At 47.2% G+C, this 13,660-nt stretch overlaps 1 protein-coding gene across 2 annotated transcripts in view; it reads right to left on the bottom strand.

Annotated features, from left to right (window-relative positions):
• The window catches only part of ACAD9 (acyl-CoA dehydrogenase family member 9), a 60,238-nt gene extending 51,471 nt beyond the window's left edge, over positions 1–8,767 (bottom strand). Inside the window, exons 1-2 of one of the 2 annotated variants that reach the window (XM_060023138.1) lie at positions 8,541–8,767; positions 4,167–4,260 (exon numbers count right to left, since the gene is read on the bottom strand). In XM_060023138.1, coding sequence (XP_059879121.1) covers positions 4,167–4,260; positions 8,541–8,690 — 244 coding nt within the window. In that variant the 5' untranslated portion in view covers positions 8,691–8,767. The remainder of the gene's footprint in view (positions 1–4,166; positions 4,261–8,540) is intronic. The other variant, XM_060023137.2, reaches the window with a different exon arrangement.
• Positions 8,768–13,660: the final 4,893 nt, after the last annotated feature.

The raw sequence follows: 13,660 nt of genomic DNA, 5'->3' as shown, positions 1-13,660 counted from the left end.
ACAACCTGAATGTCCACTGACAGATGAATGGATCAAGATGTGGTACATGTATACAATGGAACACTACTCAGCCATAAAAAAGAATGAAATAATGCCATTTGCAGCAACATGGGTGCAACTAGAGATTATCATACTAAGTGAAGTAAGTCAGAATAAGAAAGACAAATACCGTATGATATCGCTTATATGGGGAATCTAAAATATGGCACAAATGAACTTATTTACAAAACAGAAACAGACTCACAGACATAGAGAACAGACCTGTGGTTGCCCCAGCGCAGGGGTGGAGGGTAGAGATGAACTGGGAGTTTGAGGTTGGTAGACGCAAACTATTACATATACAATGGATAAAGAACAAGGTCCTACATATAGCACAGGGAACTATATTCAATATCCTGTGATATACCATAATGGAAAAGAATATTAAAAAAGAATATTAAAAAGAATATTAAAAAATCCTTGTATAGCTGAGTCACTTTGCTGTACAGCACAGACTGGCATAGCATTGTAAATCAGCTATACTTCAATTAAAAAAGGGAAAAAAAAAGACCTTATTTACAAAGCAGAAAGAGACTCTCAGACATAGAAAACAATTTTATGGTTACCAAAGGGGAAAGGTGTGGGGAGGGATAAATTAGGAGCTTGGGATTAACACCTACACACTACTATACACAATACAGGTAACCAACAAGGACCTACCATATAGCCCAGGGAACTACACTATTTTTTAACAACCTATAAGGGAAAAGAATCTGAAAAAGAATATATATATATCTGAATCACTGTGCTATACACCTGAAACTAACACAACCTTGTAAATGAACTATAATTTTTAAAAAGTTTAATAATAAATTTTAATTGTTAAACTTAAAAAAAAAAACTTTTAGAGGTAACGGGTATGTTTATTATGTTAATTGTGTTGATGCTTCCTTGGCAGTAAAGTTTACATGCCAAAATTTATCAAACTGTACACTTTAAATATGTGCAATTTATTGTAAATTAATTATACCTCAATAAAAATTGGAAGAAAAAAAGAAAAGCCTGACAAACCAGATAGTAAGTATAAATAGAAGAACAAAGAACTAAGGAACTAAAAATAGATAGGAGTAATAAGATAACCACTAGAACAAAAATAGAATAGAAACAAAACGTATTTATACACAACTCAGCAACTTTTAAAACTAGAAACATGATAGCTCTGTAGATCAGCAGTTCTCAAAGGGTGCCCAGGGGACCTGCCAGACTTCCAGGGAGTCCACAGAAGAAAACTATTTTAATAAAAGAAAGATGCTCTTTGCCTTTTTTTTTTTTTTTTTTTTTGCGGTACGTGGGCCTCTCACTGCTGTGGCCTCTCCCGTTGCGGAGCACAGGCTCCGGACGCGCAGGCCCAACGGCCATGGCTCACGGGCCCAGCCGCTCTGCGGCACATGGGATCTTCCCGGACCGGGGCACGAACCCGTGTCCCCTGCATCGGCAGGCGGACTCTCAACCACTGCACCACCAGGGAAGCCCGCTCTTTGCCTTTTTAATCCTAGTTCTCTCATGAGCCTACAGTGGAGTCTTCCAGGGCCTATGTGGTTTGTATCACAGATTAAATGTAGAAACAGATATAAGAATCCAGCATCTTCCAATAAGCCAAAAAATTTGCGAAACTGTAAAACAATGCCACTCTTCATCAAAAACACTGTTTATTCATTGCAGCACTATTTACAATAGCCAAGACATGGAAGCAACCAAAATGTCCAACAACAGAGGAATGGATAAAGATGTGGTGGACTTCCCTGGTGGTGCAGTGGTTAAGAATCTGCCTGCCAATGCAGGAGACACGGGTTCGATCCCTGGTCTGGGAAGATCCCACATGCTGCGGAGCAACTAAGCCCCTGTGCCACAACTACTGAGGCCGTGTGCCACAACTACTGAAGCCCGTGAGGCTAGAGCCCATACTCTACAACGAGAAGCCACCGCAAAGAGAAGCCTGCACACCACAACGAAGAGTAGCCTCCGCTCGCCGCAACTAGAGAAAGCCCGCGTGCAGCAACGACGACCCAACGAAGCCATAAATAAATAAATTTATTTTTTTAAAAAAAGATGTGGTACACATATACAATGGAATATTACACATATACAATGGGATATTGCTCAGTAATATACAATGGAATATTACTAAAATTGAAATAATGCCATTTGCAGCAACATGGATGGACCTAGAGATTATCATACAAAGTCTAGTAAGTCAGACAGAGAAACACAAACATCACTCTTATATGGAATCTAATTTTTAAAAATATGATACAAATGAACTTACAAAACAGAAACAGACCTACAGATATCGAAAACAAACTCATGGTTACCAAAGGGGAAACATGGGAGGGAGGGATAAATTAGGAGGTTGGGATTAACATACACACACTACTATATATGACAGATAACCAACAAGGACTTACTGTATAGCACAGGGAACTCTACACAATAATCTGTTATAGGGTTTCCCTGATGGCCAGTGGTTAAGAATCTGCCTGCCAACGCAGGGAACACAGGTTCAAGTCCTGGTCTGGGAAGATCCCACATGCCGCGGAGCAGCTAAGCCTGCGTGCCACAACTACTGAGCCCATGAGCCACAACTACTGAAGCCTGTGCGCCTAGAGCCCATGCTCCACAACAAGAGAAGCCACCGCAATGAGTAGCCCCTGCTCGTCGCAACTAGAGAAAGCCCGTGTGCAGCAACGAAGACGCAACGCAGCCAAAAAATAAATAAATAAATTTATAAAAAAAATAAAATCTTGTTAAAAAAGTAATCTGTGATAACCTATATCATAAAAGTATCTGAAAAAGAATGAATATATGTATAACTGAATCACTTTGCTGTACACCTGAAACTAATACAAAAAAATAATCTGTGATAACCTATATGATAAAAGAATCTGAAAAAGAATGAATATATGTATAACTGAAACACTTTGCTGTACACCTGAAACTAATACATTATAAATCAACTACACTCCAATAAAATAAATAGTTTAATAACTGAAAAAAGACATTGTTTATGTTAACATGTGATGGGCTTATTATTTTTAAATGAAGTAATAAATGAACACAGCATTTTAAAAATTCCTCAGTTTTAATTTGTAAAAGGGCACCAGTTGATAGATAAAACCCACACAAACAAAACTCCTCGGGGTCCTGAGCGGTGGGGAAGCACTGCTGTCAATCTGTCATTGCTCAACCCCCCAAGGGACTCCCGTAGGCAGAGGTCACTACCCTCACTAAGGGCAGTGACCCCTGAGTGAGGGACCCTGCACTCCACACTGGTGCCCTCAACCTATGGTCTGGTCCCTAGATCATGCCTGGTTCCTAACAAGCTAAGTACAGAAATCAAGATTAAACCTTCAGAAACATTTACAGCAATTTTACATTGCCACACAACCAAGCACATGATTGATGTATTTTGTATGTTTTTTTAATTCCATTTTTCGAATTGTTCATTTTTATTGTATTTTACAGAAGTGTTAGCCTGCAACAGTTTGAAATGTTTCAAGTGGTCCTTCACCATAGATACATTAAGAAGCACTAAAGTCGGGACTTCCCTGGTGCTCCAGTGGCTTAAACTCTGTGCTCCCAATGCAGGGGGTCTGGGTTCAATCCCTGGTCAGGGAACTGGATCCCACATGCAGCCAAAAAAAAAAAAAAAAAGGGCACTGAACTAGATATCATATAATTAAAGAGCAGTTGGACTTATTTATTTATTTTTGGCTGCGCTGGGTCTTCATTGCGGCGTGCCGGCTTTTCTCTAGTTGCGGTGAGCAGGGGCTACTGTTCGTTGCGGCGTGCGGGCTTCTCATCGCGGTGGCTTCTCTTGTTGCAGAGCACGGGTTCTAGGTGTGTGGGCTTCAGTAGTTGTAAAATGCAGGCTCGGTAGTTGTGGCTCACGGGCTTAGTTGCTCCGCGGCATGTGGGATCTTCCCGGACCAGGGCTCAAACCGTGTCCGCTGCAATTGGCAGGCGGATTCTTAACCACTGCACTGCCAGGGAAGCCCTGGAACGATCTCTTAAGCAAAATTTGTCGATAGTACTATTTCTCCATGATTAACGTACACTGCTCCTAACATAAGTATCAAAGCATTGCCATTAAAATGGAAATTGCTAATGGTAAAGAAAATCATACATACCCTCTTCAGTGAAGAATTTTTCTACAGGTCCCACAAACTGATTAATTTCATTAAGTTCATCTTGGCTAACTTCCGGAAATGGGAAAACTTCTTTCTAAAAATGATAAACATGTAGTAAAAATTTAATTTTTGGCAACCTCCCATAGTGGCAATATCAACCCAAAGGGAAGGAAAAAGACTTGCTAGTTTCCACATCGGCTGGCAGGGCCTTACTCGCTGAAGGAGCCGGAAAGCAAACTTCAGAAGGAGCTTAAGACAAGGAATGGCGTTAGACTCCAGCACCTTGGCTCATCCTCCTCCCTGACCCAAAATTGTTCCTAATTTTGGTCAGCTTGCCCCATGGAGCGGAGAGCCTGGACTAACATTTCAAAGCCCAGTCTGAGCCCTGATTTGCAGCTTACTAACTGGGCAGCCTTAGTCACATCCCATCACCTGTCCACACTGCCGTTTTCTCACCTATAATGAGCAGGTAATATTTACTCAAGGTCGTTGTGAGGACCATGGAAGATAATGCATGAGCAAGCTCTTTACCAAAACACAGAAATCCACCTCAGTTATCCTGTGAGCTCAAAGATGCTGCCACCGACAAGATCGTACTGTGGTCACGGGTCTGACATCTTGCCGGGTTCCCACCTGGCTGCTCGCTCCAGCACCCGCCCGTCCCGCCTAATGAGCCCTGCTCCGTGCGCTGAGCAGGGCCACCAGAGGAGGCCCAGACGAGGAGCCAGATCAACCGGAATGCAGCCCTGGCTCTGCCGATTCTTAGATGTGTGATGGGCAAGTCACACCCCTTCTCAGTGTCAGTTTCTCTCCTGCTACAGGTGATGCCTCAGAAGGCAGCTGTGAGGCTCAAAGGAGATGAGGTGTCCTGAACACGAAATAGCTGCAATTATCTGTATTGGGTACTGGCTCTGCTCCTGTCCCCACAGCCTGGAAGGCGACTCCGCTTCAAGTCTACCTCAGACTGATAGAGGAGTGGACAATGTTTCCAACTGCCCCTGGATTCCCAACCAGGCCATGGCTATATGCTGCCTAAAATCATCCCACTGTGCCCTCTGGCTTTTGGGCTCCAACCCCCGTTAGCTGCCAGCGTGACCCGAGTATCTGGATTTGACTGACACCTGCTGAGAAGTGATGTCCCAGGCCCTAAGCTGCCCCCAGGAGCCCTGCCTCTCCTCACAGCACCTCTCACCAAGCGTCTTGAGAAAGGTCTTCAAAGTAGAGGAGTCCTGTCTGCTCTCGAGCCCTGTATATAATCAGCCACTCTAGTTACAGGCTCCCAAATCTACTTGCTTCTTTCCGGTCACCTGTACAGGTGATAGGTGGGTGCCACGCCCAAACTTAAAAGAATCCCTGCCTCCAGGCCACCTTCGACCCTGCCCCTAAGGTGGTCTACAAGGAAATTACACTGAGCTGTCACCACCCCGCAGCCGCTGAGAACAAAGCCGGCTCTTTAGCCGACTGTAGAGGCCACGTCCACTGCGCCGGCCTGCACGGGCTCACCTGGGCCTGGCTGTGTTAGAGGGAGATGATTCTGGTACCAGCGAGCAGCCAGGTGAGAGGAGAGAACAGGCTGGGAACCAGGTGGCCTCAACTGCAACCAATGGACAACTGTCCCCAGGAGAGAGATCTCGTGCACATGTGAGAACAAATCTCTGATGGCAGTGTTCAGAGTCTAAATGGGGTGCCTCATGGGCGATGCGTTCAATTTCACCAGCACTTTTCAAATTTTTGAAAGTACAACCGGTTTTTCAAATAAATCTGGTGCAGAAACCAAATATGCAAAACAGATGCAAGCCAGGCTGCTCTGGCTGAGGCTGTGAACGGGGAGAAAAGTCACGCAGATCCCTCCCACTTGACTCCCCCACTAGTCCCTGCAGCAGCCCTGGGGATGCTCTCAGGAACAGCCTGGGTCCAACTGAGGGCAGGGGGACAACTGCCGGCCTGCGTGATCATGAAGGTCTCCTTCTGTTCCGAGATTCTAAGCATCTCGGATACCACGTTGCCGCTCAAACCCCAACAATGCTGCGAGAGACGATGTCTGCTTGAACCAGGGAGGTACCGGCGGAAGTGCTTAAAAGCTGTCAGATTCTAAATAGAACCTGAACGTAGAGAAAACGGCATTTGCTGTTGGATTTGATGTGGCTTATGAGAACAGGAGGTGTCAAAGCTGACTCCAGGTATTTGACCTGAACAAGTGGAACAGCAGAGTCACCACCCTCTCCGATAAGAAGAGCGGGAGGAAAGACAGGATTGGGTGGGCAGACCAGGAGCTCAGCTTTGGGTGGGCTAGACTGGCGATGCCTAGTAACATGCAAGTGTAGCTTTTGAGTAGAAAGGTAGATATGAAGAGTATGGAGTTCAGGGAGAAATCTCAGCTGGAGAAATATATGTGCATCCTCAGGATACTGACAGCACGATACTGAATTAGATTATCAGAGGAATGCTTGTAGATGAAAAGAGAAGTCCACAGACTAAGCCTTAGAAAACTTCAACTCCGACTGAGCTGGTTGGAAATGCTGTCTAATGTTTGGACTTGTCAAGGAGCCAAGAAGGAATCAATGTCCTTCTTGGACATTGATTGGACATTGGACATTGATAGCTGAGAAAGCTTGGGGTACAGTTGGCCTTTGCTGGGAGTGGACGGTTCCCCACATCAATGCAGAGAACGCAGACCACACGGGCACACATGTGGGGAGGAGGGGGTAAGCGTGGTGGTAGAAGTTCTTACCTGACTGCGTGTATTTTCTCAGTGAAACAGGAGGCAAAGCCGACAGGTGAGAGTGCGGATGGGGGAGGTGGCGCCATAGGTTTGGAGAAAGAGGAGCCTGAAATGAGACAGGCTGGGACCTGGGACTCTTTGCTGCTGTGCTGCAATCATTGCACCTGGTGACACCTCTCCTTGAGCAACAAAACACAAAGAAGCTGTATGGGACTAAAAATAACTGCGTGCATGCGCAGCTGGGGCAAATTCTGGACCCAACAGATACAAAAAGACCAAAAAAAAAAAAACAACTGCCACTTTTGAAGAGCCTGGAGCAAAAACAGGGTACCCCACATGCCCCCTGCACACACCACCACCTAAGGGGTGGACAAAACACCTAAGCCACCCCTCCGGCCTGACCCCTGGACACATTTCTACCCTCACCCCATATAAGAAACCAGTTTGCCCCTCTCAGGGATTGAGCAAGCAAGGGAACATGCTGTTTGTTCTTCTTCCCCCCTGCTGCAGCAGAGGCCCCGATAAAGCCTTGCCTGAATTTCTTGTCTGGCCTCTAGTAAATTTCTATTTCTTGGGGAAGGCCAAGAACCCTGGTCGGTAACAGAGAAATGTGTGTTCTTTCTTCCCCAAGCTGCTGGGAGCCACGGGGGTCCCACGACAGAGCACCACACAGCCCCAGGTTCTGGAGAAAACGACTTCCCTAACTTTTAAGACCTAGCTTCGTACTTCTAGCAGGGCAAACTACTCCAGTCAGAGTGTCTGCATCTGTGCCTGACGACCTTAGAGAATGTCCTAGAAAAACCAGGGAATAACTCCTAAAGTAATACAGAATCAGTCAACATTCCAGCCAAGCTCAAAGCACTTTACACACATTTTTCTTTGGCTTGTGGGCCACCTGTAGGAGGGGGCGAGGGCTGTTTTTACTCCTATTTTCTGTATGAGAGCACTGAGGCACTTCACAGGAGCTATTAGCCCAAGGTCACAAGACTAGCAGGTGTTGACGCCAGCACCGACTACTCATTCTGCTGCTTCATGAACCTGTACCGCATCTTAACAGTTTAAAAAGCATTTCCACGTATGTACGTCTCGTTACAACACATCTGAGACGCAGAACACATCGCAAGCTCCGTTTTAAGGCTGAAAGAACTGGGACTCAAAGTCACAGAGTCAAGGTCAAATCCAAGCCTTCTGACTATAAGAGTCCGGTGAGTGCTTAGTAACACTAGGTCGTGCGACCCGTGGAAGGGACGGGCGGGGAAGGCACCTTTGAGCCGGGCTTCTGGGGAACCTGAAAGGTGGGGTGAGCCGTTGAGACTCGGCCGTGGAAGCCAACAGAGAGAGGAGCGGCATGGTCTGTGCTTAGGAAACAGGAAACCGGAAACCCCCTCCAGCCCCCCCAGTTCGCGGCCGGAGTGTTGAGTTGCGGATCACTTAGCGACCACCTCGCCTAGGGTTTCCCAGGGTGTCCCGGCAGGCGTTACCTCGAACACAGGTCAAAACCATAGCTCCTCAGAGCCACAGGGTTAGCACACCCGCCCGCAGGTGCGTTTCTAAGGCAGGTGTGGGGACTCTAACCAGGCTCGACCGGGCCCTTCCCGCAAAGGGCAAAAGGCGAGGAGGAAGGGCAATGGCCGGCCGGGGCTCGGCGTTACCTTCTCGATTTTGCCCAGGAAGAGCTCCTTGGCGAAAGCTTGGCTCGGTGGACTGGTGCGCAGCGGGCGCCGACTCGCGGTGAAAGCCACCAGGCCACGGCCCAAGCGCGCCGCCGCCGCCGAGCGCAAGAAGAGCCCGCAGCCGCTCATGCCGTCCCGAGCCGCTCTCGCCGCCGCCGCCGCCGCCGCCGCCGCTTTCCCAGCGCCTCAGTCACTTGCCCCGGGATCGCGCCTCCCGATGACGCCACCCATCTGCGTCGGCCCGCCGGCCGCCAACGCGCTTGCGCGGCCTCGGGCGCTGCCCGGGGCCGCGGCCAATCTTGACGGTTTCGCGAATGGGCGGCTTCGCGATTGGGCGGCGGCGGCGTGCTGTTTTCAAACACCTGCAGTGGTTTTGCCTAAATGCCGTAAATTACCAGCCGGGGCAGCGTCTCTGGGAGCCGGAACCTAAGCGGTGGCCCAGCTGCCTCCACTTGCCTCTCTCTCGCCAGCTGGGGCGACGAGGACATGGTGGAACTACAAAGCGGGGGGTGGGGGAAATTCACAATATTGGTTATCTCTGGAGGGAGCGCACACACGAGTTACGGTCCTTGCTTTAAGTGGGTGATTAGTGAGGATTCCTTTGGTTTTGCTTCATAGCTTACGTATTAGTCACATATATGGGGGGGTGGGGAGAAGAAAAGGAAAGAGATATTCCACCAGAGAGGTCTGGATAAGACCCTGTAGTTACTACGTCCCTGGGAAACGCCAACCTGAAGGGCAAGGGTGGGGGAGAAGCTGGAGCTGGGACCGGTGGCAGGGACGGGATAGGAGGGAGGGCGCCCCCCTCCCCACACCCAGCGATGCCCTGAAGGCCCTCCTCACCTGTGCCTGCGCCCTGCCTGTCGCATTTACAGGGCAGTAACAATACGCCTTTTTCTCATTGGAAATGCTCTCTGCCGCCGTCAATATTCAGAGAGCAGTGGGAAACGCATTCAGCTCAACGTGCTGTGCCAGACCCAATAAAAGGTACACTTGTTTGGGTAAAGACTTGATGAAAACGCAGTCCTTCTCAGGAGGGACTCGAACCCAGCCAAAACTCAGATTGGGACTCAACCCCCACTCCTGCATCGCAGATGTGGACGCGAACCCACTGTCTTTTAACTAAAACCTCTCACCTGGTGTTAGGACTTAACTGAAGCTCAGCTTCTTTTGTCTGGTTGCAGAAGGAAGTCGGTGTGAGGCAAAGTGATAGGTAAAGAGTGAGTCTGTTAGCATAGGACGCTTGTGAGAGATACAAGCGGGCTGGCAAGAGAACTGAGCCCTGAGAACCAAGAGGACTACATCTTTATCGTCCGAGAAAAAGTGGGGAGGGGAGAAGACCACCTTCTTCCTCATTCTTAGGCAAACGTCAAGGCTTACATCATTAGTTCCTCCTGTGACCCTATATGGTCTGACCAGGGCTGTCATGGCGCTATTTAATTCATATTTATATTAGCAAAAGGGTAGTAACATAGACTAAAATATGGTAATTAATCTCAGGTTTCAGTATAATGTCCCATTTCGGCTAGTTTCTTTCCTTTTCACCTATATTTCTGTCTTGGCTACACACAGAAATGCTATTCTTAAAGGATGATTAACTCCCTGACTTCCTGTAACAAGATTCAGACCCCATGTCTCTTGTCTTGTGCTTTAACTATCAGGGTTTCTGGCTTGAGTGTGCCTGGCGCTTGGAGGCACCTGTCTTCCTTCAAGGTCGTGTAGATCGTTGCTAGGTTACTGGATTCCTCTCTTGAGTGGTCATTAGCTTACACAGTCTCCCAAACTCCCTTACAATTCCCTCTGTGTCTTTAATCCCCTAGTGGGATTTCTAAACTGACTATTTGATTATCCTACTCTATCCCGATCAATGACATAGCATCAGGGAAAAAAGAGCTCAAAAACTTCCTTGGTTGCAAAATACCTGTACTTGCAGGCATCTTCTGCAATGTGTTCTCTTTTTGTCTTTCACTTTTAAAGGCTTTTCACCTGGTTTCTTCATCAGTGGTCAGTATTTGCCAGTTTCAGCATTCAGCTTCTCGAGAAGGCATTTGGTAACAAGTGCCTTTGTGAATTAACTCTGCGGGTGAAACAAAGAAAAAGTGCCAATGCTGGGTTTTAAGTTTGAGCTTGTGTACATTTTGGCCAAAAGAAATGTAGTCAGTCCAATCAAGTCATCCGATAATGTGCTGGTTCCTCTTTAGTGGATCCTAATTTCGTTGGATCCTCCCTAAATTAAACAAGTGAGAAATTCAGTGGCACACAGTTTCCAAAACAAAAATTAGAAAAACATTAAGGCATAATTTCTACGTACTCTAGTAGCATGTACAATGGGAAAAGTTTTGGAGTTCTACAACTTTGCCAGTTTCTAAATTCAGTTTTCTCATCTGTAAAAATGAGTATAATATCACTTACCTCACAGAACTTTTGTGAGGATTAACTAAATCCTTACAAAAGCATCTACCACAGCAAATGATCAATGTTTTTCTTCATAAAAAATGAAAAAAAGAAAGAAAAAACCATTTTTCTTCATAAAAAATGGTTACACACTGAGATTTCCATCTTATACTTGAGTACTAGCCCTGAGAAATAGGATGCCATTTTTAAAGTTTGCTTTACACACAGAATTTCCACATTTCATACTTAAAACACTCTCACCGAGTACCTCTGAATGTCCTTCTGTATGATCATGTCAGTACAACTGGTTCTCATACATGACCTACCAGCAAATAATCTGGCACTCTTGTGTGGCCATCGTGTTGGTGTTAGCATACCAGGATGCTTGGCTCTGGGCCTCTGGCACATCCTCTGAGTAGGAAACTATTCCTACACCCCTCAGCGTGAAAGCCATACACCGGGGAAGGTCATGGAGACATTTACGAACACAGAATTAGAAGAAAGGGGTGGCGTTGTCTCCTGTCCTAAGGTTACAAGGTCAATAGTCAGTCATGTGAAAAATGAGAGTCTAGTCAAGGTTCCTGCCTCGTAGCCATCAGCGTCCTAACTGAAGGCTCACAGATAAATCATGCACAGTTATCACCAGTGCATTTCCTGCTGAGAGAAGTTGGCTGACACCTCACTGTCCAGACATCAAATACCTGCAAGAAGAGAGGTGTCCCTCAAAGAATAATGTTGTCTCATACACTAAATTATGTTGTCCACTACTACTTCCTTCCTTTTTGACGTGTATTTGTCCACTTTATTACGGAAACATGCAAGTCACTGGCTTGTTGAAAGCCACAAAGGTAACGAGGTGTTATGGGTTGAATTGTGTCCCCCAAAATTCATTTGTTGAAATCCTAACCCCCAGCGCCTGAGAATGTGACCTTATTTGGAATGAGGGTTTCCTATTGCATTGTGTTGCAGGTGTAATGAGCTAAGTTAGGAAGAGGTCATAGTGGGGTGGTGTAGACTCCTAGCCCAGTACAACCGGTGCCCTTACAAGAAGGAGAAATGTAGACAAAGACGTGCACACAGGGAGATGCCATGTGAGGGTGAAGACAGAGATCAAGTTAACGCTTCTACAGGCCGAGGAAGGCCAAAGAGGCCAGCAAACTGCAGAAGCTGGGAGAGAGGCCTGGGACAGATTCTCAGCCCTCAGAAGGAACCAACCCTGCCAACACCTTGATCTTGGACTTCTAGCCACCAGAAGTGGCAGGCAGTAGACTGTTTAAGCCCCCGGTCTGTGGTTCTTTGTTAGAGCGGCCCTTGCAGACTAAGACATGAGGGCCTGTGATTCTTGGCACATGGCAACATCAATAAACAGGGCCTAACAGCGACCACGGGGCTGGGGCCGTGTCTCATAGCCCACGCACCCAGGGCTCCTGCTACGGTTTAGAATCAATGGCTTCCTTCTAGCTTTTAAGAAATGAGTGGTCATTCTCTGCTGCCTCCTCTTCCACCAGCTGGAAGCAGAGGACTCGGCCCTAGTGGGCGGCGGGACGAGATAGGAAAGGCCTAGGTCTTTGAATATTGGTCTTTTCCTCCAAAGGAGGAAAGCCAGCCACGGAATAGGGACACCCATGTTGAATATTAACAGGAGCAACAAATATGTGCTGTATGAAGCCACTGACATTTGGGGGTTTCTTACGGCAGCCCCCAACTAATAAAAATACCTTCCAAGTGTCAAGGAAAACACTATAAGGAACAGTATAAACATAAAGGGTCATCACTTTAGGGGCCAGTCACACCTGCCATGCAGGTCAACTGAGCCCCAAGCAACCAGATTGGATGAGTGCCCTTCTATGCCAGACACTGGCTGGCTCACGTGCTTCACGTGTGTCAATATCATTTAATCCTCTAAACGAGCCTGTGAATTCAGACACTTTATGCCCATTTTGCAAGTGGGAAACACAGGCACTGAAAGCTCGCAGTCCTAAACAGCAAAGCCAGGCTCCGGGCCACGCCGGCTGGCTCCTGGGCCTGTGTCCTCATCCCCCCGGCTGCGCTGCCTCCCTGAAGGCGGCAAGGCAAGACTGGGCGGGTGAAAAATGACCTCCTTCTCTGTCATCACTCGCCCCCATTACTGGCTGACCTGAAGTAAGGTGAAATTACCCTGACGGAGGTCAGAAACCCCATCAGGCCTTGGTGTCATTCTCCACCTCTGCCAGCTCGATGGGGTGACACACCCTTAGGTCAAGTTGCAAGGAGGGTCAAGCATGGCTCTTGGTACTTAGGTGCCCCTTTTACGTGTGTCCTGGCTCTCCTTTCTTTTGTGGGATTGTCAGTCTGAATGTCTCGGACTGACGTGTCTGAGAGGTCCGTCTGCTCAGTGATGCGTTTTCACCAATCCCCTTCATCATCCTCCTCCACCGCCAGCCCTCGGGCAAGGCACGTCCTATTCCAGAGGCCCAGTTTCCTCACCTATCAGATGATGAAATCAACACAAAACATGGATTTTTATGCAAATTAAGTGGTCTAACATTTAGTTCTCCTCCCACGCTACACACTGTAGACTTCAGGGTCTACCAGCCCTGAAAAAAAAGAGTCTAAAAATAGGGGCTCTTAAGTTGAGACTTGGTCCTAGTGATAACAGTTTTTCAAAATCTCAGGAGAGCTGAAATTTTAACCGCATTAACAACGACAAAAACAAAATACCTCTG

This window comes from Delphinus delphis, chromosome 10 (assembly GCF_949987515.2).
Source record: "Delphinus delphis chromosome 10, mDelDel1.2, whole genome shotgun sequence".
Taxonomy (NCBI): domain Eukaryota; kingdom Metazoa; phylum Chordata; class Mammalia; order Artiodactyla; family Delphinidae; genus Delphinus; species Delphinus delphis.
Note: the sequence above shows the minus strand (reverse complement) of the source record. Positions and strands in the feature narration are given on the sequence as shown.